Source organism: Chaetomium strumarium, assembly GCF_033439665.1.
Source record: "Chaetomium strumarium strain CBS 333.67 chromosome Unknown B0T15scaffold_8, whole genome shotgun sequence".
Lineage (NCBI taxonomy): Eukaryota > Fungi > Ascomycota > Sordariomycetes > Sordariales > Chaetomiaceae > Chaetomium > Chaetomium strumarium.
Genome location: NW_026944436.1, coordinates 856191 through 881819, shown reverse-complemented (window position 1 = coordinate 881819; position 25629 = coordinate 856191). Strand labels below are relative to the sequence as shown.

Below are 25629 nucleotides of genomic sequence, written 5' to 3'. Positions count from 1 at the left end.
ATCTGGCACCATACCTTGATGGGGCCACGGAAGGTGATTCAACAGGCGGACGCCTCCTTCGTTCGCACATTCCCTTCCAATTTGGAAATACAGCATAGAAGTACTGTACACATCGAACGCTCACATTGGCCTGTTATCGGTCAGAGTGGTTGAAGTGGAAGGCCAGGTTCTCACTGCGTGTCCAATGCCCTACACCCTGGAGATGAGTTTGCGGCAGTGGTCGACGATGGAGACTCCGGTGCGTAGCCTCCAGACAGGCTATGTAGATCCATGAGCTTCCGCTTCATCAATTTGCCGAGGCGTCTGATCCATTCAGGACAGTCACAGTTCTAAGCTGGCTAGGGAAGGCCAGACCTTGTATCGGACCCGGAAGCGCAAAGTGAGGACGCATTATCTGCCAGTTCACAAAGTATTCAAACTCACACATACCAACCTCGTCTCAGATATGATCCCTACTCCCCGGCGGAGCACAGCAAAGTCCATTCAGGCTCAAGATGCCAGGCCCGAACCATCCCACTTGATGCTTTCGTCATAGGAAAGATGAGGCTGAATGGTCTGATGCTCGGACGCGCGGTATCATTAGCAAGAAGGAGTGGAGAAAAGTGCAGAATCGCCACCATCTCTGTGGGAGTCGCTCTCAGTCGCCATCTTTGCTCCGTTTCGCTTCACGGTACTCGAAGAATTCGCACCAAGCCCAGGCGATGTCTCCATCATACGCAGTTAACGTTAGCCCTCTGCAAAGAGAGGATGGCTCCGAGGCGGAACACCTGTGGGTTCCGATTATTGCTCAAAGTACAGGGTCGAAATCGGACAAAATGTATATCAAATGGGACGGCATACTGTGTAGGATGGTAGTGAAAAAAACCGAGGTGATTAAGACACAATTAGAAGGACAGCCGAAACAGGTGGGCTTCGCAGTTGTGAGAATTCTTAACGGCGATGAGGTACACACCGGGAATGGCAGGCGATGGGTCATGGACGGCGCGGTGAACCGTTTACGAAGGCGAGATCGGACCTGGGGGGGACAGCAGACTGTAGGTACCGGTATTTGTGACACTTGTCAACGGCGACACGGCAACATCAGGCCGGCTAGAACAACCTCAAGGAGGTAGGGCGGCATGGAATGGTGTTTGGCCGCGACATCTGCAAAGCGAACCTAGAGGGATCAAGCTCGGGAAGGGCTTGAAGTTGCTTCCGGACACGGCCTGTGGTGGGATTCCGATGCTCTCCCCGGGCTTGGCCGGATTTTGTTCCGGAGAGCCGAGCCGGTGGGCTAACTGATTTTAGGCATTGGCGTAAGCGGCTCGTGTTGCTCTCGGCCGGCGGGCATCACAAAACGAGTGTTCGTATCAGCTGACGAGGCCGACAGTCGCATCCATGAAGACCGTATGCGCCGTGGGGTTGCAGGTGCGTACCTCGATCTGGGAGAGCAAGCAGTGAGACGTCTCAGGAGCAAATGTTGGGGGGTGCTGCCTTGGCCAAGCGAGGCACAAGTTTCCGATTCTTGTCCGCTGTGATGGCCGATGATGACAATCGAACGTAACTCGGAACTGCGCCTTGGATCATCCGACGGATCGTAAGAGCTAAAGTGGCGGATTATGGCGGAGAAGCACAAAGGTTACAGTCATAACATGGCACAAGACAGCCGAGGCCATCCCGCGGACCGAAGGTCTTGCGATTGATGATTCGCGAGTTTAGGCCCTCCGAATAAAAACGGGGCGCGCAGATTGTATTTGGAGTGTCGGACCTTTGTCATGACTTGAGAACTTGGGATGTCCACATCCTGACTCGGACGCGGCGGGGCGCAAGAGGGCTTTCTTCGCGTTAATTGATTTTCGTGCTACGATGGTACCCATCAGTGGTTGGTTTTGGTTTGGTTTTCGGTCTTGGGTGTCGGTCGGTCGCTCGACTGGATGTCTCGTGCCCCCTGTTCAGCTGCCGCAGCTGATTGGCTCGCGAGAAGGTCGATGTGGGCTACGGGTGGAAGGTATGGCTGGACCTCCTGGGAGGAAAACCAATTTCTGGCACTGTGCAATGGTCCGCTGAAACGGTGCGCGGTCCGTTTCTCAACGACAACAGGGGTAAATGTAATAAGATTCTGATGCATCTCAAAAGCCCGTTGACTTCGAAAGGTAACACTTGGATCATCACTAGGGAGGCGCTGGTGCATGGGATGCGATGTGGACAGCTGAATGAGACGCTAACCGAGAAACTGGCAACTGCACCGAGAGTCCGGATGTGTGGAGTCTTGGGGAGGTGCTGAAAGACAATTGGCAAAACGACTGCAATGAAGTCTGGTCAATACATTGAGCAAACAGCTCGGCGGGGGATTGGCCGAGGCCTGGAAGAGACTTTGTGGGCTGGTTTTAGGAAGGATACGTGGAAACTCCCCTCCAGGCCAACGACGGGAAATCTCGTGACCACCTCATTCTACTATTAGGGAGGAGGGTGAAAACTATAGCCTCATTCCTCCGGACCCTTCTTAGTTGATGACCGTGCCTACATAGGCTCGGATCAAGGTGTCGTTGAAATATGGAAATTTGCATCCCTTGCTTGGATGGAATTCCCCAGGTTGCCTTCACTACCTCCAAAATGGTCTCCTTACGAATGAGCAGCCCACTGGCCCTGATCAGCCGAGCAACACGGTGCCTAATGGTTGCGGGGAACGTAGCAAAGGCAACCACTGTTGTTGGACCGATGCAAGCAGTCAGTCGCGGTCTCAAATCGTCCAACTCACGCCGGCAGGCTCACGAAGCCTGTGGCAGCCGTCGCTTGACTTTGGTGCCTGCGAGATCATCCGGTAGCGCTTGCATGACCAAAATCATGATGAAGGGTTCGTCATTCCACCGTCGCAAACCTGCCCACACTTTTGAAGACGTTGGTCCCGTCCCGGCACATCACGTTTGCTTCGAAGTTGGCGCGTCAATTGGTTTGTAACTCCCTGATAATCTCGGAAGCCATGGTATCATCGAAGAATTGCAGCCGGCCGTTGCATATCCATCTCTGCGACTTGCCCGGCTGACAACACTCATCAGCCGGCGGGCGGACAACAACCGGGTGGCAGCAGGAGCGACTCTTGTGGACTGTGGGGCGCGATGAGTGTGCCGCTTGAACTTCGGGGGAAGACACAACAGTCAAACACAACCAGGAAACCGGCTGCGGAAGTTTGGGGTTGCGACACTCATGCGGTTCGACACCTCTGGAGTCTGAACTCTCCCTGCGATACGGCCTGTGCAATTACCAGTATCTGTCGCTCCAGGACCGGGCCTGATGTGACGAAACCGCAGGTGAGCTCCCAACACAACTCGCTTGCCGGGCGAGCCATTTTCACTCGTCGAATCTGAGGTTGCTTTTGAGGAATCCTGGCCGCTTGTCGACTCAGCCGCCCGCAGAATGGTGGTCCCTGACCAGCGCCCGAACCCAATCAAGCGGGATGAGCATGGAAGCGCGAGTCCGCCGCCGCCGAACAACTGCGCCCATCCTGCACACCAGCGAAAGGCCGACTTCAAGGTCCAAGCGATCTCTCCACACAAGCCCCAGCCTTGCTCAGCCATGCAGTCGTAACGACAAGGAATTTGGTCTGCGACTTGCATGACCGGAAGTATCATTCCAGCTTCACACTACTAACCGCATATCATTCTCACACAGATGCCGCGTGTTTCCCAAACGCCACGAAGTATCCCTGCTGGCAAGCATATCGATAGTTCGATACAGCCTTCAGTACCCATTAACGGATACTGAAAGAAGAAAATAAGCGGATGTCAGAAGTTCAATCAGAACCAACGAACGTTGGAAAACATCCACGCACCGACCTCGCAGGGTTTCGCTCTGCGTGCCCCTCTCGACTCTTCGCATGCGCCTTGTTACTGTATACAGGAGGTACTGCGTACAGTATGAATAACATCTGTGTATACTCTCCTGGGTACTGCAGTAGAGTCTCGCCCACCACCAGTGTGGTGTGGTGGGGTTTCCCACACAATTGGCGTCTTTTCCCAGCAACCGAAGCCATTTGACTGGACTCGTCATCATGGACGTTTTCATTACCACAGTACGTACGATCAAGCAAGCTTCGTCTGCCAAATTTTTCAAGATATCGGAGGGCTTTCAACGGGCCAGACAGAAATGCTGAGTCCCGGTGCTGGCATCCGCATCGTTCGGGTCCACTACGAATCTCCTCAACACTGACTCTTTCTTGATCCGCTTGGCTGCATGCCATCCGGCTCGGGATGGTGTTTCTTTCATGGTTCAAAATTTCATTACACTAGGAGGCTGTGAGAGCGGGGCTTGTGAGATCAACGCCCGCAGCGCAACGAACCTCCCTTTGCCGCCAACTTTCGCTTGTCGCACCGAGCCGGATATAACACCGTCGCTGTTAGCCTGTACGGAGGTAGTGCTGGGCCCAACAGCCTTGCCAGGCACTGGTGGAAGTTGAGGAAGGTAATACAAGCCAGGCAGAAATGGCTCTGCTGTTCTATGGATTATCAGCATCGATGTTTGGAAATGTTGAGTCCGATGCCACTTATTCCAGTCTAGTGATTGGCATCTGGGTATTGCCTTATCCCTGCCGTGGCTGGTTGTGCCATGGTATGACACCCCTGCGGGTTCCGTTCCATACCGTCCGTTAGTGCCGCTACACAATATTCCTAAAGTATTGCACATCCCGTACAACCCGCACATTCCTCAGATCGGCGGAGGCCATGTCAGAGGCGCCGATGCGTTTCAACTTTCAAGGCATCTATGATCCGGCTCGAGTCCCGCTCTGCCAGGGCATGATGAGGGTAATCGGCGTGATGAGCACAGTGCAACGGGTCAGGCATGATATGGGGTTTCAGGTCCCGGCCTGCTGCGAGGTGCCGGGTTTCTTGTAAGTGCTGACTGGCAGACTCACAACCGAGATCATGGCTTCAAAACGCCACCTCAACTGGCACACGGTCCGGCTCATCCGTTTGGGTCTTGTTTGACTCCTGATGGTTGATTGCGCGGCGTTTCCCCGCACAGTTCCGCAGTCTCTCACCAACCCCTTTCCTTTCCGTTTAACTTATCCCTGATTAATGGCGAGTAGTAGTCGACCCCCACATGGAAATTCTGAGAGCGGCGGGCAGTAGGGGTGTCACAGCCATGAGGGGATAAAAACCTACACTACCTACACTATTTGCAACAGATGGATTCCCATCTTCATGCAGCTTTGCAAACCGGCCCGTATCAAAAGAGGTGGCAGCTCCGGGCTGGGCACGATGGAGCGCTTGTGAGTTTGGATGCCGCCCATTCCCATGTTTGTCCCGACAAAGAAGAAAGCCGAGGCGCACTGTGCGGCACGATTCCATTCCTGGAACAGAAACGGATCCGGGATCTCACCATGCAACTTGCAACCACAGACGGATTACGGGGCTTAACAGGCGCCCGCTGCATCGGTAGGCCACAGGCAGCTTTGCGGCGCCCTGAGACACGTCGAGAGGGCCCAGACCAGACTAAGCATAGTCACTCAGGCTGTCAGGCGGCCATTGACAGCTCCAACAAAGCCAACCCCATTCTCGCTGTCTTTCCGCTCGGGGTAGGTAAGGTAGAGAGGTCTTAGAAATAAGACGCATGCGTTGCTTTCTGGTCCCTTTCCTGGCAGCCAAGCCCGAGAGGCACATTGATGGGCCGGATCCACGGGGGAGAACAAGAATTGATAACAACTACTCGGAGTATTGACTGCAGTGTTGTGTTCGTGTTGGGGAAAAGGGTGGTACTTTGGATAGGGAAGGAATGGGAAAGAGATGGACAGAATCCAACCCAACGATGCAAACCATTACTTTTAGCGCACTCTGGGTAAGAATGCACACGGCGGAACACTGTGCAGCCGGTTGGACCCTGTATGTATTGATGATTTATTGCTCCGTTTTCGACGAGCAACACGGAAAACTCTCGGCTCCTGATCCCTGCGGCCTGCGCGGCCATTTCTCGCACTCGGGCAATCTCACCTCACAACTCGCTCCCTGTAGGGTCCCACTGATCGTTGGACGCCGTCGAAAGCCCAGAAAGGGGGCGGTTTGGGTTTTACCCACCGCAAAGCGCAGGAACACAAGGTAGAGTGCGGCCGGGGACGCGGACTTGTGTGGGAAGAGCATCCTGCGAAGGGAGGTACATACCATGAACCGGGAAGGGCGGTTCCATAGCGAAGCAAGCCGCTGGTGTCGCCATGGCTTGCAGCTTTGATGGCTGCCTCCCGTCGTCACCCCGCTGGGTCAAGCCTGCTTGATATTTGGTGGACGGGCGTGCTAGGCTGGCGACAAAACTGCTCCTGCTGGCTGCTGGGCGCCGAGATGTGGTGCGCAATCCACAGATGACGGTAACTACTCTGGGGCTTGCGTGGAAAAGGGTGCATGGAAACGAGGATGCGGCGCCAGACAGACCGCTCGAGATCAGTGGCAGGACCAGCCAATCGAAGCGCATCAAATCGGCCAAGAATGCTGTGAGAAGAAAATGCCAGAGAAGCAAAGGGAACGATAAAAGACACTGAGCTAAACCAGAAACGATTGCCAAAGCGGGTCTCATTGTCGTGCGAACTCATGTAAGCGAGCATTCGACTGGCTGAAGCGATTCGTGTGGGGCGGCTCGGTGCATGTGGCAGGGCCGCAAGAGGTACGTGCAGGATTGCGGATTGCAGGTACCTCCGGGCCCACCTCGCAGGTAGGGACCGCCTGTGGCCAAAGGCGAACGACGACAGCGGCACGGAAGCCACCCCTTGCACCGCACCCAGACAACGACATCGACCAGGGACAAAGTAAATTAGCAGCATTTGGAGCGACCAGGACTAAGACGGCAGCAACACACCCAGACGCAACTGACCTCAGAGGATGACCATCGCTATGGATGTTTTCACCGAACGGGGATCTGCCTCCCCATCCATTGCCCCTACTTTTCTTCTTCGTCATCCGCCTTGGGTCTTTCCACCCTCCACAACATCCCTTCGTGACCTCATCCGATCTCGCCGTGGACCTACCCTCCGTTACCCCTCGCCGCCACCCCGTTGCGTGCCGTGGCTGGGTCTCAGTTGGCCACTGCCCTGAGCTGCTTTGGTCGTTGACAAAGACGATCAGAGCCTCGAGGACCGAAGACCTCGAAGCCTGTGAACTCAACAAGGGGACATTTGAACCGCTTCGTGTTCCCTCCCGAGCCCGAGGGGTACCCCAACTGCCATTGTCGACCCCTCCAAGACTCGTCCCCGTTCGATAGCCAACTCAGCGCTTGGTTGCAGAACCCAGACGCCAGAGAGGGAAGGAAGGTAGCGCTTGGGCGTTACTCCGATTAGGGTCTCGGCAGACGGAGTGTGCAGCGGATATCGTGTACGGCGGGAGCTGCTTGATGGCGAGCCGGGGATATTGAAGGAGAGAACCACGCCGAACTTCGGTTTACAAGGAGCATTGCCCACTGTGGATGACAAGGGCAGGTACGGCAGGTGAAGAAAAATAAAAAAGCGGAAGGAGCCAAAAGGAACTTCGACCTTGTGTCGGCAAGAGCTCCAGACTGGCAGGGCCCAACACCGGGAAGGTGCAACTTCCAACTTCCGCCTCCCGTCGTGATCTGCCAATCTCAACCTCAGCGTCACAGGCACCGACCGCCCCAAAATTGAGCCAGCCCGATCTTGTCACCAAGGTCAGCCCAGAGCCACACGGCCACTCCTTATCTCTATGTACGCACTCTCAGTCCGGAACAACGCAACCCACTATCCCAACCAACCATTGCCTGCATGTGCGAAGTGCAACCCGGGCCTCGTTCACGAAACCTTCCCACCCGGCCTCTGCACGCCGCCAACCGACGAAAACATGGGGACCGCATGCGAGGTGCCGCACCTGCCCTCGTGCGAAAATCACCACCTCCACCACCACTCCGCCTTCGCATCGACCATGCCGCAGACGGATCGGCGAAGGTCGGTATTGAACGAGCGGCCACTGCCCAACGAGCAGATTTTCCATCCAACCTCGCGATACCCCGCACCTCTACCGACCCAGGCCAGAGCGGCAATGGGTTATCCTTCTGCGGCCCAGTCGAGTTTCTCATGCTCGGGTGCGCGCGCGGTGGGAGTGCCGGCCCATTTACATCAGCGGCAACCTCAGCAGCAACCGCAGCAGCAGCAACCACAACCACAACCACAACCAAATCAGCCACAGGAGGCTCCGCAGCAAACCAACCGACTAACACCGACCTCAGGAAACTCGCCGCTCGATCGCGAACAGGGAACCGCAAATACGAAAATGACGCAGCATAGCATGAACATTCCGGAGCGCATCAGTCCCAAAGGGGGAAGCATATCCGATTTCATGGCCGACGTAGCGGCGCTGTTCTGGTTTGAATCGACGAGGGTGCTGGAGAAGGTGGAGAAAAGACCGACCCCCACACCTGTTCAACCGCTCTCACCCTCCGCGACCGCCAGCCATCATTTTAGGAAATGGGTTTCGAGCGTGTTGAGCACGACCCAAGTCACGCAGAATGTCGTGATACTGGCTCTTCTCTACATCTACCGGCTCAAGAAAGCGAACCCGACGGTCAGGGGCCGAGCAGGGAGCGAATATAGGCTGCTCACGGTGGCGCTCATGCTGGGCAACAAGTTCTTGGATGATAACACCTACACGAACAAGACCTGGGCTGATGTGTCGGGCATCTCCGTCAACGAAATTCACGTCATGGAAGTTGAGTTTCTCAGCAACATGCGGTACAGCCTTTTGGTCTCAGCCGACGAGTGGGAAGCTTGGCTCAACAAGCTGGCGAGGTTTTGGTCCTTCCTAGAGCTAGCGCAGCGGGCTATGTCGCCCTCACCATCGCCGCTAGTCATCCCGTCCCCTACACGCCACAATTTCGTCTCGCCCCTGCACTCTCCCACTGTGCCACTAACGCCGGGCGTGCAGTCGGCATCGCATTCGTTCAGCTTCCACTCGCCTAACCTAGGTCCCCTAGCCAACGGCACTCAGAATTGGTCGGCCTCCTACGATGCCAGCAACGCGCCATCTCCGTTGGCGCTGAAGCCAGACCCAGCCCTCCTTCGCAAACGGAGGTTTCCGGAGGAAGATGCCGCCGAGCCGCCGGCCAAGCGGATGAGCTATGCTCCGATCGGGCAAGGGAATCCAGTCGGTCAGCTTCCATCACAGGCGGCACCTCAGCACGCTTCGCCTGCTTCCCAACCGCACCTTGATGCCCTTGTGCCGTCGCGGCCCGCGCCCGGCCCCGACCACAGTCGCCTAGCAGTGCCAAGTTTGACGCTCAACACAGCCCAGCCCGCCGAAGTTCCCGTCACGCAAGCTCAGTCTTATGGAGCCGCTGGGTACGCGCCTGTACCGCTATCGCTACCCCCGATCGTTTCTGCTCCTCGGGCGATGTCAGTGGTGTTCCCCACCTCCACCTCCGCCTACACCACCTCCACGTATGCTGCTTCGCAGCCTATTCAGGCGACGTGCGTGACGGTGACGCCCACCACAACCTTTCCCCCAATGAGCTACGGGACTCCGACGAAGCGTCTCTCTCCACAGAATACTATGGCGCCGTACCCCAACTCTTCACCGCTCATCATGGGCACCCCGATGGGCAACTCGGGCACAACAAGCGGCTTACACACGCCCATCTCCCACTCGCCCTCAATTTACCTGCAGCAGCGCAACAGCCCGTATAAGCCAGTGAGGCACGTCAACACGCTCCTTTACCCGCCGCCCTCCGCCTTTCTTCAGCAGTACCACCTGCCGAACCCGGTGCTACCCAACCAGATGCACTACCAACCCCTCGGAAAGCGGAATGAGTACCGGACGGGCATTGTCCCGGAGTACTCTGGCGCGCCGGTGCCGTATCACCAAGCTGTCACGCAGCTGCTGCCGAATCCGCATGCCCAGGCGCATCAGCCGAGATCCCAATATCAGCAGCGGACTGCGCCCTCCTATTCCGCGCAGTATTAATATGGCTTCATTGATCGCTACGTTGAGGTCACGCGTTCTCCTTCTTCTCCAGTTTCGTACTATTAAGCCTTATTTACGATGCATACGCATAATTCCGGCGTTTGGGGGCTTTTTCCTCTTCTTCTGACTTGGCATGGGTGAGATATCAAGCGGCATTGTATTATCACCAGGAGCATGGAACTTCATGGTCATGGCGTTTTGGGGAGACCATGGGAGATACACGTGCGTTTTGATGCATTCAGTCTCAAGACAGGTGGTGTCTTATTACACCAGTGCGCATGGACTTGGGTCTCATGATGGCCTGGAGAGGCCAACACTGGAAGAGTGGATCCACAACTTGGCAGTTGAGTTAGCAACCGCTGTGTGTGTTAAACTAGAATGCCGGGCTGTCTGCCGCCGATTGCGCAGCGTTGACGCGCCTGTGGACTGCGATTGGGAATGGGATGAATTGGCGTGGCGCAAGCATTTGCGAGCGCACCAACAGACGCATAAACATGACCCTCATTCAGAGTCAGAATAACCGCTTCCCGATGTGTCCCGGAGAGGTGTCCGCTTGCCGTGATGTCAGAAATGAGTTAAACCCAGACACCCCGACACCCAGCCCCACGAAGGATCGTCGACGGCAGTTTTTGAGATTTGCATGTGACAATCATGACTTCACTGACAGTTGACAGAATATTCTGCAAAGCTGCCACCGGTTCCTGCCTTTTGCCTATAGGAGGTTTGTGGACCGGCGAGTCGAAGTCATCATCATCTCCCTTTCCTGCCTGGAAAGGCAGATCGATTACTCCCCACTTCTGTATCAATCGACAACTTGATGCTGATTCAGCTCTCCCGATGAGACGACGCCCGCATCAGAGCTCGATGACCGATGATGAGCTCATCACAAAAGAACGCATGTGCGCAACAGATCCTGCTACGACATCGCGATAATAATCCTCAATCTTGCGTCCAGTAGGAGTCTGGGACTTCCTTCGTTGAGTACCTCAACTGGAAGTCATTTAAACGGAGGGATACAGTATCTTACCTACTTCGTGTTGGAAAGCCACGATGGGAAATCGTGCTCCCGCTTTGTTGGAAGGACTCTCACTGTGTCATGGGAAATGATCGTCTCCCAGGAGTGACTGACTCGCTGACTGCACGGCACATTCCCCCCTCTTGCTGCTAGTATCTTTCCCTACATACCTAAGGTACTGTAGGTAGCCACATCATGACATATTTGGACCTTTGGTAGATCTTGACCCTTATTACTGCCTGATCGGGTAACATACCTCACTCCGTTTAGAAGAAGCAGCCCTCTGCAAAGGTTGAAGCATCGAGAAACCCACCCACTACATGTTCTAGACAGCAGTATATATCCACCGACGACGTCAACAGTGAGCTAGCTAGCTGAGCTCGCCCAGCGCGTGTGCGTATATAGCACCAGGATGAGAGAAATGCTGTTATCCACCTGTGGTATCTATTAGAGCGTATGGTAACTTCAGAGAGGTTAGGCGGGCCATCAGACGGGAAGGATCGTAAAACCACCTGGACAACAACTCCGTCTCGGTTTGGTGAAGACCCAAGTAACCACTAGTAAGTAAAGGTAGATGCCCATGCATAACCAACACCCAGACGTAAGCTACAACCGCCCCATCTATCATCCACCGTCCACAGGTGGGATATCTCGAGTACTAGTATATGCAACACAAGTTTGAAGCCCATATGCATCATCATTTAATATGCCATGAAAAACAGATGTACCCTGGGCCCCCCTTCCACTGCCATGCTCCCAAGTGCTTTGTCATTCTTCCCATTCATTCATCAACCCCCGTCGTCAACAACCCTGGCGAGCATCCGTCTGTCTATGTGCCCAATAAATCCAAAAAAGAACTCCGTCTTCCTCATCACCCACCATCCTAGGGTAAAAAGCAAAAATTCCCAACCACGAGATATAGGTCATTAAAAAAACCAATGCTCCCATCCAAGCTCAGACAGGCAAACCCTATCCTTTCTCTCTTTTCATGAGTGAGTAGAAAGCACAAAAGGCAGAAGACCAACAACCCTCAATAAACCGGGATGTTTCCCTAATCATCAACTGCCCCTGCAACAAGTACCCTTTTTTACCAACCCCTGGCCAGCCATGGCTTGACCTCCTTTGCCTAAGGTTGTCCAGTTGGTGCCGGCCATATACAGATCACGAACAGTGCCTCATCTCCTCGGATGCCGACTTTAAACCTAAGCCGAAGCCTAAGCCTAAGTCTAAGCTGCATGCCGCCGCCTCAAAACCTCACTCATATCGAGCCTCACAGCCGGCCGCTCAATCTCCAAGCTCCTGCTCGGCACCAGCCGGCCGCCGGGAGTGCGCGGGTTCGCCACGTTGACGCGGCCCTTGCGGTGCGCTCTCGCCTCGGCGTCGTCGTCCTCGTCGTCGTCCTCTGCGCTGTCTGACGCGGACGAGGCGTCGTCATCCTCGTCTGTCACGGCGGCTCGTTCTTCCTCTGCTGCGACGGATGGCTCCTGCTGCTGCTGCTGCTGCTGTTGTTGTTGTTGTTGCTGTTGCTGCTGCTGGGCGAGGTTGAGATTGAGGTTGTTGAACGGGTCTACGTCTAGGGATGCTACTGCCGTGGTACCCTGCCCCGGCCCCTGCACCGCGGCCGGCGGGGTCGCAGTTGTGTCTGGGCCGATGGTGTTGGTGTCGCTGTCGTTGTCGCTGTCGTTGTCGTTGTCCGGCGCGTCGGGAATTACTTGGGCGTCGTTTCCGGCCCCGTCGCCGTCTCTTGCCCCTGACATGTGCGTGCTCTCGTATTCTTGCAGCCGGGCAAAGTAATCCGCCAGTCCGTCCACGCTCGGTGTGCCGACGATGAGGTCGTAGTTCGGCGGCGGCGTTTGGAGCGGTGTTAGCAATGGCGGCGGCGGCTCGTCGTCGTTGAACGCCGGGGGGTTGTGTGAGGGGTGTCGAATCAGGTGGATTGGTCGTTCCGGTTCGACCGGAGTAAGCGATGTCTCTGGCCGAGCCCGGTACGAGGGGGTGCTCTGGCTCCTCGCATCAGGCTGAAGATGGGCAGCCTGGGGCAGGCTGGGTAGTCCTGGCTGTGTAGGGCAATCAAGACGAAGCCGGCGGCCGCTGAGGCCGATGAGGTCTTCCTCGATCATGGCTAACGTTCCGCCCGCGCCGGCAGAGCTCGGGTCGAGGGGTTGGGCGTCGGGACACCCGCACGACATCTGCTGCCGCTGCTCGGGGATCGGTCCATCGCTGCCGCGGTACTGCGGCAATGCCGTATTCGCCTGCGTAGCACGGCAGTTGAGAACAGTGAACGGGCTGTCGATGCTGATCTCGAAATGCCGCCGACGCTTGCCAGTGGGGTCCTCGGGGTCGGCACGCGAAATGCGCATGACAATCTGTGTGCATCGTCAGCATCAGCCGTATACTGGGTGGGTCAAGAGGGTAAACCGACCTTGATCCAATGGTACACATTCACGTTCTTCCAGCTGCAATCTGGGTGTAGCCGGACCGTCTTGTCACGGGCCATCGTCTCGCAGGTGGGAAGCTGCACGTTCATCTCCATCTCGGTGCTGCCCCAAAAGCTCTCGAGACCCAAATCCAAGTCGCCCAGAATGTTATCGCTGGGCTCCGGCAACGGCTCGGGAACCCCACGGGTTCTGGCAGCCTCTCGCATCCTTCGGCGCGCTGCCGTTCGCCTGGCCTCCTCGCGCCGCTCCGGGTCCAGTTCTCCACCGCAGAGGACGCGCACCTCGCTCGCGGCGAACTGCTTATCCAGCGGCTTGCCCGCCGTCTTCTCGAGCAAGAGAAGCTTGCGTCCAGGGTCTTTGCGCGTCACGTGGCGGTTGTTGGTCCAGTACTCGATGCTCTCGGTCACGAAGACTTTGAGCTTGTGCACCTGCACCTTCGCGAGCGGCGTGAGCTTGAAGGCGATGGGTATTTTCCCTCCGATCGGGAAGCTCTTTCCCGAGATGACAATGTCGTAGTGCAGCTGGTCTTCCCAGTGCCGGCTGATCGAAATTGGCTCGACCGTCTCCAGCGACATCTGGTCCGGCACACGGACAATCATGACCTCTTTCCTGCCATGGAGGTTGGGCTTGAAGGCGCCGGCACGCTCCACCGTCGTCTCGAGATCCCAGCGCACCGATCCGTACTGTAGCTTCGCGGTCTCGAGCTGGTGGTGGTCGATGGGCAGCTCGAAGGCATACTCGTAGGTGCCGGGCCGGAAGATCTTGTATCCTTTGGCTTGGACCGAGTTGACATGGGGATTCTCGCCCTTGCCAAAGCTGCGCGAGTTCACGGACTGCAGAGAGAGACGCTTGAGCTCCTTGGCCGTCAGCGTGTGGCTGCGGCCCTTTCCGAGAAGGTGTATAGATGCGCTGGACGACGTGGGCTGCAGAGCGCCTATGAGACCGCCGCCCTTGTGGGTGTAGGTGCACTGGCTGCCGTACTCGGTGTCCCACATTCCTTCCTGCATGGCATGGAAGAAGATGAGCGACTGCGTGCGCAGCGTTTGCTCCTCGAAGTACTCCGTCTTCTGCGGCGGGATGCCCTCGGGCCACTCTGTCCTTGCCTTTCCGACCAGCCGCAGCGTCACGGACTTGATTTTGACGTTCTTAGACACGTTCAGCTGCAGTTTCCCTCGGAGCAAGGCGCTCGTGCTCTGCCCTCCGCGTCGTGTCTGGTGGTCGTGGTCAAATCCGGTGAGGAAAATGTTGGGTTCCGCCAGCAGGATGGAGCAGGTCAGGCCGCTGCCTGACGCCACGGGCTTTTGGACTTCTGAGACGGACGAGCTCATCATCGTCTTCGCTGACCGCATCGACATTATGCTATTCCGGTTCTGTTGGGGAACAGTGCCCATGGTCGCGGATCGGACAACGCTGGCGGCGGCCATGGTGGACGGCTCGGCAACTGCCGCAGCAATTGGCTCGGTAGCTGGCTCGTCGACGGAGATCAGTTCAGGCGCAGTCGGCTCAAGCCGAGATAGTCTCCTGGCAAAACTGGAGAAACTCGATGGGCGAGACCTCGCAGCCGGGGTCGCAGAGACCGAGGGCGACGGCTTCAGTGTGATCGGAAGAGCTGCTAAGATCTTATCGAGCACTCTGCCGACTCTCTCCCTGCCCGGCGGAAGGGACCGTAGAGACCGTCTCTTTTCCTGTTTCTCGCTACGCTCTTTTTCCGCTCTTCGTCGTTCCTTCTCTTGCTTCTTCCGCTCCTTCGCTTCTCTTTTTTGCTTCTCCTTCTTCTCGCGCCTCTCTCGCCTTGTTATCCGTTGTGGCGAGTCTGGACGCAACTCGTGCGGCACAAAGCCGGGTGGGTATGAGATGACGTGTATAGAGTGTGGACGGCGTTGGCGGGGGCCGATCAGCGGGGCGGGAAAGTTTCCCGAGTCGGCACGGCGCCTGCGCTCGGCCGGTCGTCTTGGCGAATAGTAGACGAAGCTGGGGCAAGCGGCAGAGGTAGGACGGGATCGTGGTCGGCTGTGTTCTGGACCTAGATAGTGGGTGGCGGCACCGTTAGAAACGGAACCTAATCGTAACGGCATCTGGGCAATGGTGGCTGAAGGGGGTAAGGGGGCCGGGCATATTTGTATCCGGCGCAAGATGGACGGAGGAGAGAATCGGGGAGGGGATCGAGGGTAAGTGTGTAGGAGGACAGCCGCCCAAACGCACAGGAGCCGGACATGAAGGCACTGGAGATCTCCTCGGCGTCGAACAAGGCGAGGCCGGGAGCGACGCTGAAGGCAGAGAGGGGCTGGCGCGTGTGCCCCGCGACAGCGTGGTCCTGGCGAGAAATGAGGTGCAATGCGCCGGGAGGTGTCGGTGAGGCGAGCCATCGATGTGCATAACCCTCAGGTGGGCCAGGCTGGCGACGTCTTAGGTGGCGGACCATGGCCGACAGTCATGGTGGGTGATGTTGACAGGGAAGATGCGTGTTGAGAAGGGCGGTATGCACAACTTGAAGGGAGGAAGGCGAATTGACGTGATGTGCAGGGGCTCTTGGGGTGCAAACGGCGAGCGGGACAACGAATGCGGAAGGGAAGCACGTACCTCTGGCACCAGAGTTATAACAGTAACACGCTCATTACTTTGTATGCCTCTGTGTCATTAACTTCCCGCTTTGTGGTGGTGTTTGGCGTCTCGCTGCTCTTGTCTTGCCAGATCCGGGCAAGTGTCTGTGAACGTCGAAGTCTAGAACAGGAGCCCTGGAATGCGTCGAGGTGTAGTTCCTGAATCTCTCAAAGAACCAACTGGAGGTCGGAATGTTGGGCCGTTTGGCTGTGCCAGATCGCTGGGGCGGCACGATCGATCTGTCTGCAACGCCGCGCGCTTGCGCTTGACAATATGTCTCGAGTGTGAGGCGGCCGTGTATTGTCGGTCGCCAACTGACTCGAGCAGCCACAGGGGCGTCTTGGGAGGCACGTGCAGTAGAGTACTGCGTCCAGGACACAAGGATGTCTGTCAAGGCGGGAGGTGGTGGTAACTTTTGTGAGTGACAGCGCTCCGGAGTGGTGTCCGATGGGGGTGGAAATAATTCGCCGTCGGGATATCGTGTGGATAGGTACCTACCAGGTAGGTAAGGTAGGTGGTTATTGCACGCAGCCAGTGCGGCAGGCAATATCTTCAAGCGGTCATAGTTGGGTTACAGTATAGATCACAAGATACCGAGAAATGCTGCAGAGTCGGCGCCCATCGAAGGGTCCAAGCAATGGCAAGAATGGCAATTCCCGTCGGAAGCCCGAGATCTGCACCTCGTAGCGCAGGATGATGTATTTCTAACAAGGGTCCCTGCAATTCAATATCGGTATCCCGGGAAGTTGGTGGTCGGCATGGCGGGGCAAGTGTAAAACTGCTTTTATTAGCGACCGTTGGCCCGAATGATCGCATCGCGCCTACCGGACCTTTCAACTTCCTTTGTCATCTGAAGGTATTGCGAGTCCTAATAAGACCAGCTAAGCAACGTTTCCAGTCAGGTCAGCTGAGTATGCCTGGACGCCAAAGCAACACAAAAACCCATCATGTTGGCCTTCTGGCAACGCTCCATGCACCAGCGACGACAATTTGCGCCGCGAGGAGTTGGCTTCCAATCAGGCCCCCGCGCGAAACCCTGGCCGAGCCCAAATTCAAGGCACAGCAACAACAGCGTACACTACGACCGGTGCCAACTGAGATGCGATTCGCTCACGCACCAATGCCTCGAATACTCATGCCGAAGAGCCATTCGCGTCCATTCCCATTCAGATGGGAGCGGTGGATTTCCTTGATGAAACACCTGTACTTCGTAGAAGCCCTCGCTCGCGCGTTCTCAGCAAAAGCCGATGGCCGGACACGCCGAATTCGCCTCATCAGGTATCGAACGCCTGAGCAACCGGGATGTGCTGGACCCGCTTTGCATGCATGAACGCATCAGAACTTTTTCTGGTCCTTTTTCCCTCTCCTTTTCCATCCACCCTTGTGAGCCCAATCTCCTGTGAGTTGCTACCCTATGAGCGCACCCCATGGACTTCAACGAAGCGGACGAGAACAGGGGGGAGAAGTCGCGGGCCGAGTTCGATATCTGCAAGGTTGCCCCTGCAGTGACGTCATAGGTCATGTAGTAAGTCGAGGTAGGTTTCGTCTTTGCAGGAAGTGAACTTTTAAGGGGATCACCTCGGTACATACACTAAGGTACACATAGAGAGCTAGGCTCCTAGCTCCGAGATTCGTCTTGATTCTTGTCAAGTAATCTGGGAACAGACGGATTGGGACACAGAGTGCGTGAGCCAAACCCTGAGAGAGATACTCAACCCCGAAATTTACAGTCCCGAAAGCGGTCCTGGCCAGCAAGAACTCCGCAGAGGGACCACTTGCAGCTATCAAAGCTTGCCCTGCCCTACGTGTACCGTGCACGGTTTTGTTGGTCATCATCTTGAAGTCACATCTGCGCCAGCTAAAAGGATCCACGCCTCCAACAAGCATTTACCAACGATGATCTCAGGGCGGTGGCCCTGGATGTTTTGGTCTCAGCGTTTCATGTGGGACAGAGCTGTACGTACCATGACGGTCCGAACGTCCATAGTACGTAGAAGTAGCAGGCCGGGAGAGGGCGGCCAGTTGCCAGACCACAACAGTAGACAACATAAGGCCGTGAGACACCAGACTCAAGCTTGCTAACTGTGTACCAGGTAAGGTTGATAGAATAGTTGGGTCAAATGGCATGACAGAGACTATCACATTGGGGTTTGGGGATCTTTGGACATGAATCTAATCTCACGCTGTTCTCATAGACTAGCGTAGACCCCAAGGAACGAACCCGAGGATACCTATGAGAACGAGAAATTAGACATGTTGTGCCACAGTTCATTACAAGGTTCGAATCATATATACGATAAGTTCCGTAATCAGGACACCAGGCCTTTCTAACCTACCCAAATCATTCACCGTTCTGGGAACTGGTCCTTGGATTCTTCCCTCTGGGTTCTAGCTCTAATTTGTTTGCACTGGTGACCCGGTACGGGTCCGTACCCGTTGTGAGAAGGACATGTTGGGGAGCATTAAAGATATCATCTCGCAGAACCGAGGTTCGAGCGCGTCTTCAACTGCTATGTCCCCCCCACATTAGCTCAACTATTAGATCGTAACTGTTACATGTTACTCCCCCCCTCTGGTGTCATGTTCATCTACCAGCATTTTCCTTCGCAGCTGAGACGAGAGGGCCGGGCTACCCTAAGGTAGTCGCGTTGGGACTGGACATACTATACATTATACATGTAGATGCGGATGGTTGCGGCGGGGAAACAAGCCTTTACCTACCTCCGACACCGGTTCAAGACCACCGCCGTCATCTGATCACGATCTTGAGGTTAAATTAAACTGGGGCGTCAGGTTTGTGTCATCTGGCCATCAAGGTACCGCTGAAATCCTCCGCTGCCTCCAATGTTCCCTCGTCCGCTCCGCTCGCAGTTCACGGCCTAAAATGTATATAAGCTCTGTTGCTGCCCGGCCCTGGACTTGGGATCAAGCCTTGGAAGTAACAACAAACTTTCTTCTTGAGAGCGTCGGGCTTTCGTTCCGCTACGGCAATGAGCCCCTTGTGGCCTCCTGGACACCGGGACTCTTACGGTCCATAATGTTCACCATTCCTTGTAAGCCCTCCTACTTCCAAGCGACTTGTGTAGGTAGCTTGGGCTGACCCCATCCAGGGCTTCATCCTCTACACATCGCAGGACAGATCATGAGACTTTGAGGGCCGATACTGCCGCCGCGACGAGCCTGTGGTCTTCTGGTCTCTGGAGAGTAACAAATCCTTGGCCTGCTGCAATGGGATAGGTTCAGACTTCAGAGAATGCAAGTAGAGGACACGTCACACCGACTCCCACGCATATCGTCCTAACCATCAAAGCGCTGCCCGGTAATCGAGGCCCGTCGCGCGTTCCTTCCACTAACTAGCGCTAGCCTCCTTCCGAACGTCTTAAGTCCTGTCTGACTCCTGAGAGAGCTATGAGGCATCGAGAAACCCTCGGCCTTCAGTCGGGAGTTCTGCCCGCATCGAATCTCCATTCTCCACGACCCCGCCCGGTTCTTAGGCAGCGGGTTACGACGGAGACCCGTGGGTTACCTACCTACCCGGCTTGTCCGTTGATTGATCTGTTTTTTTGTGAAGGGTTGACGCATTCTTGATTAGTATTCAGACCCGGCGGACTTTCAACCGTTTTATTTACGCGCGCGGCCAGCTAGTAATTCTATGCATTCTTAGCGTTACGCAAGGTTGTATTGGCCTTGCCAAGCACTCTTATTTATCCCGATTCCCCTTAGACTTAAGTGCTATAGACGCAGGCACTTACTAAGGGGGCTCCTGGAATTCTCTGAATAGTAAGCAGTACTCTAAACTAAACAAGTGAACCATGTGGGTAAATGCTAACATCTACTGTCTTATCTGTTGGTTTTGAGTTGATTAGTTACACAGGAGCCTGAAAGGGGAGCCCCAGCATGTCTTTGTTCATTGGATATGTCTCGGTGTCCTTGGGCTTGGGGCTTGCTATCGCTGCATCTGATGCCGTCATGCAAGCTACGCAATTGGCGGGGAACGGAAGCGGCCGGGGGTCGTCAATGCGTTCATCACAATGACGATCTGGCCAGAGCCTTGGAAAGACAATCGTGAACTTGTGGGCGTGTTTTCGGAATGTTTAGATATTCGTATCATGCATGTATGCTAGGCGAGCTGCAATCATCTGGACCTCCATGAAAGTGAGAGGAACCTCACAACTTGTTAATAAATAAGAGAAGGTTTCCCTCTCGATACTGGGTGTGTGTATATGTGTAAACCATCCCATCATCCATTTTCTCGAGACAGTCAAGCCAGCACCGTACGCCATGACTCTGCCCAAGACGTACAAGCGGGCCGCCTTCACGGAGGCCGGCGGGAATCTTCGCCTCGAGGACGTTCCTTTGCAGCCGCCTGGCAAGAACGAGGTGCTGGTTAAAGTGGAGGCCTGTGGTGTGTGCCATTCGGACAAACTGCCCCAGAACAATGCCTTTGGTGTTGGTTTGTAAGTGTCATCAAAGGCTTTGCGACGGGTATGAAGATTGTTGACAAAGGTATCCCGTCTCAGCCCCCTGGTACCGGGACATGAGGTTATTGGCCGTGTTGCCGCCGTTGGCGAGGATGTCGTGGCCTGGAAGGTGGGCGACCGCATCGGAGCGGGCTGGCATGGTGGCCACGATGGTGAGTCGCAACGCTTCGTACAGGAGGAACTTGAGGACAGTACTCGACTGACAAACCAAAATCCACAAAGGCACTTGTGGATCTTGCAAGAAGGGCCTGTTCCAGATGTGCGACAACCAAGCTATCCACGGAGTGACCAAGGACGGCGGGTGTAAGTCAGCATCCACTCATCCCTGGCCAACACTTACTCCCGGGCTAACCAGCGGAACTTTTAATAACAAGATGCGGAATACGTCATCGTCCGGTCCGAGTCCGGCGTCCAAGTGCCCGACGACGTCGACGCAGCCAAGTACGCGCCGATCCTCTGTGCCGGTGTGACCGTGTTCAACGGGATGCGGCACATGAACGTCGGCCCCGGCGAGACGGCCGCCGTGCAGGGGCTTGGCGGGCTGGGCCATCTGGCGATCCAGTACGCCAAGAAGTTCGGCTACCGCGTCGTTGCTATCTCGCGCGGCACCGAGAAGGAGGAGTTTGCGCGGAGGCTGGGTGCTCACGAGTACATCGACACCAACAAGGTCGACGCCGGCCAAGCGCTGAGGGAGCTGGGCGGCGCGGCGCTCGTTGTGACGACCAGCCCTGATCCGGAGGGGATATCGAAGCTGGTCAAGGGGCTGGCGCCGATGGGGAAGCTGCTCATTCTGCCGAGTACGTGACTCATTATTTTTCATCTTTTGTCGGGGGCAAAGCAAGGCTAACTTGGAGGGTGGGGGCGCAGTCGTGGGGGATATCACCTTCGACACTATCACCATGGTACGTTTACTCGAGACGCAGGTCAATGGTATTGCGTGTACTAACAGTTTTCTTTCCAGGTCAACAGAGGATTGGCCGTCCACGCGTGGCCAACTGGACACGCAACAGATATGGAAGAGACCATCAAGTTCACACAGCTGCAAGGCGTCGACTGCATGATCCAGAAGTTCCCGCTTGCGAAGGCGAACGAGGCCTTTGGTAAGGTTCTTGGGAGCAGTCCTTTCTTGGTCAACACTAATGAATGTATTTGTAGATGCGATGAACAGCGGCAGTGTTCGTTTCAGGGCGGTCATCACCATGGAGTAGGAGTTCTCAAGATGAGATGGTCGGAGATCACAAAAACCAACACACTGGATTAGTACCACAAAAGAACGGAGGGAGGGTTCATTGGTGGCTATAGCTGGATGCGGTCTTTGGGCTAGCACAAGGGTGGATGATAGGTTAGTTCAGCGCTATAGGCAATCTGATTGGCCCGGACCGAGGCTGAAGCAGCCTTCCTGATCATCTCCGTAGTCTCGAGCTCGCGGATGACGCTGAAAGCACGGGCTTTGACAGCAATATGCAACCAATCAGATTACCCGCAGCACTCAGTCAGCCTATCATCCACCTTTGTACAGCCCTACGTAAGGTAGCATCCATAATCTTTGCGAGTTTGTATGGTAGGTGCCTAGGCTCGCTAGGTAGTCTTGGTGGTGACTGGTAGTTGAAACAAGAAGCAGGGGGGGTTTACCTATATATAACCCTAACCTGAAATGAACCCAGAAAACATCCTTTTTTACAGGATATTTCACGTTTTTACCGAACCGTAAAAATTGTCAGTAAAAACAGTGCAACCCTACTTCCGGGTCGTGAAGTTGCAGATGGAGCAGCGTAGGCGCAAGCCAATGACAGCGAGCTCCTGCCGCACCAGGCTATTTAGGCGAGACAGATTCGATTCGATGCAGCGAGTGGGTCGAATCAAGGCCAGCATGGTGTCGGTGACTCTGGGCCAGCAGACTCCGCCGCTCTCCTTTTCCACGGCAACGAAATCCCTCCGTCGACCCAGCCTCTTCCCGCGCGCACCAACAGCGGAGCAACCGCATTGCTGGGATGGCCTAACGTTATGAAGCTTTTCTATCCGTTCGTTGATGTATCACACTTTCGTTAACCCCACCCTCGCTCGACAATAATTGTTATTATTCCTCTATCCTTTACTCGACGACGCACACACCTCCGACCTGACCCATCGCACCACTTCCGGGTTGGCATCGCCGAAACGTCTTGCGAGACAATCCGGATCTTCGCGCCTGACTTTCCTAGGTCGGGCTACGAAGATACCACGCCGTCTCCGACCTCGAGTCGCCGACCTTCACGCCACCCCGCAGTGACACCTTCTCTTAGCCCTCACATCCGACAGCTCTTTCCGAACTCCTCGAGACTCCACGGCGGGGCCCGACTGGCCTCCCCTCTCCAGCCATGGGCTTCGGCGACTTCGACGGCATCTGCCATATGGCACCGCTGCCACTATGCTCCAACATAGGTCCCATCACGTCGATCGCGAGCGGCGTGGGGATAGAGCCGGACTGCTATGCGCGGAACATTGAGCTGGCAAACACAATCATCTTCCAGGGCGCGGCCAGCGCAATGCACATCGTCGCGCTCGTCATGACGGTGGTCATGATCCTGCATGTGCGGGGGAAGTTTACGGCAGTTGGTAGGCCGCCCCGCCCGGTTGTCATTGCGAAAGCATCATGAATAGGAGAGGTCAGTTGCTGATACGAGCTGGTTTTGCGCAGGCCGAAAGGAAATCACCACCTTCTTCTACCTCTACATGCTCCTCACCTTCCTGTCGCTCTGCATCGACGCCGGCGTAATACCGCCGGGATCGGCACCCTACCCTTACTTCGTCGCCGTCCAAGCCGGCCTCGGCTCCGCGCTAGTAACGTGCCTGATGATCAATGGCTTCGTCGGGTTCCAGCTGTACGAGGACGGCACACCGCTCTCGCTCTGGATGATGCGCCTCTGCTCGGCCGCCGCCTTCGCCATCACTTTCCTCGTCTCGCTGGCCACCTTCAAGACGTGGGCTGGACTGGGACCGACCAACACTGTCGGCCTCTTCGTGGTGTTGTACCTGCTCAACGCGGTGCAGCTCTTCGTCTATGTGGTGCTGCAGATTCTGCTGGTGGCGCGCACGCTGCAGGACCGATGGCCGCTGGGCGACATTGCCTTTGGCGTCTTCTTCTTCGTCGTCGGGCAGGTGATCCTGTACGCGGCCAGCGCGCCCATCTGCGAAGCCGTCAGCCACTACCTCGATGGCCTCTTTTTCGCCACCACGTGCAACCTGCTCGCTGTCATGATGGTGTACAAGTACTGGGACTCGATCACCAAGGAAGACTTGGAATTCTCGGTCGGCACCCGCATGAACAACTGGGAGGTCAAGGAACTGCTGCCCGAGGAGGACCGGAGGGCGACGGTCTATCACGACGACCCCTTCGGCCAGTCGACTCCGGTTGCGTACGAGAGCGCATACTCCCCAAGTCCGAACCGCCATTCGCGGTACTAGGCTGCTCCCAATATGCTTTGCGAGGCGCTGTTAGGAACCGAGGAAATCCGGGCTAGGGCGGAACTGTACCGCAGCTCCTCGGTTTCTTAGTGGCGGGAATGCCATGCATGCAATGACCTTGTTTCTTTGTTTCACCAGCATCAGCGTGTTGGCTGCTTCCTTTGGCGTTGGCTATGGGTTTGTGGGAATGGCGCTCGAGTGGGCTGGAAGAGTGATATGGTGATCGTCGGCGGGGATGAAAACCTGGGATTCGACACGACACTTTTGGCAATACCGCTTTGCGCGCATTTCCTCCTCTTTACATCCTTTCTCCGTATACAACTAGCCAGCTTATATTAATAACTCTCTATTGTTGCACTTGGGGGTCCGCTTGAGTCAGCTGGTGGCGCAGTGGCGGCTGCGACTGCAGCGAGCGTATGAGAAATAATAGACCATTGGCAGCGTAAGACTGTTGGTTGCGACCAACAAGAAAGCATAAAAGAAACTGTATCTATATATTGTGACTTTGTCATTCCGTACCCCCCTCTTCGACTCGACAGAACTCATTTCTGACATGGTTGGTCCAACCGAAATTCTGCTCGGTATTTGTGCTGTGCAACATCGGATACCAAGAAGCCTAATAATCTGGGCAACCTAGGTTGACTCGCTTCTCCAAGATTCCAAATGGCAAATGCCAACCTAGGGACCTAGTTCGGGCTTATCTTACCTTTCCTAGGCGGTGGGCTGCAAATAGTCCGACAATCCACCGGCTTCAAGGGCCACTTTTCAGCTCGATCTTTCCCGAAACATAATTTCAAAGTGATCAGTCAGATCCAAACCATAACGCGCCCACTATCTTTCCACCCATCATCCCCTTGGATAGTCGCCCTATCTATGGCTTTATCGGCAGCGAATAACCGAGTAGCGCCATAGAACCGGTGATTCGGCAAATTTGGAGACGAGCTCTCCCAAATACCTCTCTGGTACCGACTACCTAGCTGTGACTAGTAGGTACGCGTCGCCTACCTTCAAAGGGAGTTTCAGTTCAACACGGCAAATTTGTTGAACAATCCTGAAACATTACAAACCTCGCTTCATGCTGCCCAGGTAGGGAGGCATTTCCGCGAACAGCCCTCTCATGACCTGTTCGTGGTTTGGTCACCGGACCATGCTAATAACGCCGTCTACTTTATAGGTGAATATTCAGGCGGTTCGTACTGAGTCAAGAGGCGTGTTACGTACTACGTAGCCTGATAACATCCAACCTAGTTGACCGTGGCAACGCAAGTGCCTAGATCGACCGGGTCTCCTGCCGATGACGACAGCCCGTGCTCTCCGAGGGTTCACAGGCATCGGGGTTTGTCAAAGCGGCCGATTGCGCGTAAAATCAAAAGTTTTTTCCACTCCGCCGCTTTGCCTTCCCTACATCCTATCCCCGGTCGCGCTTCCCATACCCGGTAACCAACGCGACCTATCAAGAATCATCCCTTAAGAGCGAGCCTAGTTAGCTAGCCGACAGCACAGGTAAGCCCAGCATTTGTAGAGGGTTGGATTATTCAGTCGGCTGATCCATAGGTACCTAGTCAAGTCAGCACGTACGAAGGCAGCGAGTCGGTGATTCGCCTCTTCAACCTATTGCGCTCGCGGCTCACCAGCCAACCTGGAACCTATGCTGCGCCACGACTTCGACGGGATTCCATCAACTGCATCCATCAAAATTGTAGTCTTCACTACATTCATCGCCACCA

At 55.6% G+C, this 25629-nt stretch overlaps 4 protein-coding genes across 4 annotated transcripts; 3 read left to right on the top strand and 1 right to left on the bottom strand.

The window, feature by feature from the left end:
* Positions 1–7889: 7889 nt before the first annotated feature.
* Positions 7890–9923, top strand: B0T15DRAFT_487992 (cyclin-domain-containing protein; the record flags this gene model as incomplete). The annotated part of the gene is made up of 2 exons (XM_062866468.1): positions 7890–8060; positions 8148–9923. 2 exons carry the CDS (start codon positions 7890–7892, stop codon positions 9921–9923), a joined length of 1947 nt encoding a protein of 648 aa, XP_062717599.1.
* Positions 9924–11994: 2071 nt separating this feature from the next.
* B0T15DRAFT_563463 (uncharacterized protein) lies at positions 11995–15798 on the bottom strand (the record flags this gene model as incomplete). The annotated part of the gene is made up of 3 exons (XM_062870619.1): positions 11995–13304; positions 13361–15399; positions 15579–15798. The coding sequence occupies 3 exons, from the start codon at positions 15796–15798 to the stop codon at positions 12165–12167; spliced, it is 3399 nt and encodes a 1132-aa protein (XP_062717598.1). The 3' UTR covers positions 11995–12164.
* A 4139-nt stretch (positions 15799–19937) lies between these two features.
* B0T15DRAFT_544724 (chaperonin 10-like protein) lies at positions 19938–21965 on the top strand. Its single transcript, XM_062870100.1, has 7 exons — positions 19938–20434; positions 20498–20610; positions 20681–20761; positions 20833–21255; positions 21326–21360; positions 21420–21558; positions 21614–21965. The coding sequence occupies exons 1-7, from the start codon at positions 20259–20261 to the stop codon at positions 21664–21666; spliced, it is 1020 nt and encodes a 339-aa protein (XP_062717597.1). The 5' UTR covers positions 19938–20258; the 3' UTR covers positions 21667–21965.
* Positions 21966–22641: 676 nt separating this feature from the next.
* B0T15DRAFT_324289 (chitin synthase III catalytic subunit) lies at positions 22642–24090 on the top strand. The gene is made up of 2 exons (XM_062864089.1): positions 22642–23053; positions 23136–24090. The coding sequence occupies exons 1-2, from the start codon at positions 22816–22818 to the stop codon at positions 23900–23902; spliced, it is 1005 nt and encodes a 334-aa protein (XP_062717596.1). The 5' UTR covers positions 22642–22815; the 3' UTR covers positions 23903–24090.
* The last annotated feature ends 1539 nt before the right edge of the window (positions 24091–25629 follow it).

Bases quoted from the DNA above. Each gene is read 5' to 3' on its own strand.
- B0T15DRAFT_544724 (XM_062870100.1), top strand. From the start codon at position 20,259: ATGACTCTGCCCAAGACGTACAAGCGGGCCGCCTTCACGGAGGCCGGC. The intron at 20,611-20,680 runs GTGAGTCGCAAC...AAATCCACAAAG, and splicing joins CTGGCATGGTGGCCACGATG to GCACTTGTGGATCTTGCAAG. The intron at 21,256-21,325 runs GTACGTGACTCA...GTGGGGGCGCAG, and splicing joins GAAGCTGCTCATTCTGCCGA to TCGTGGGGGATATCACCTTC.
- B0T15DRAFT_324289 (XM_062864089.1), top strand. From the start codon at position 22,816: ATGGGCTTCGGCGACTTCGACGGCATCTGCCATATGGCACCGCTGCCA. The intron at 23,054-23,135 runs GTAGGCCGCCCC...GGTTTTGCGCAG, and splicing joins GGGGAAGTTTACGGCAGTTG to GCCGAAAGGAAATCACCACC.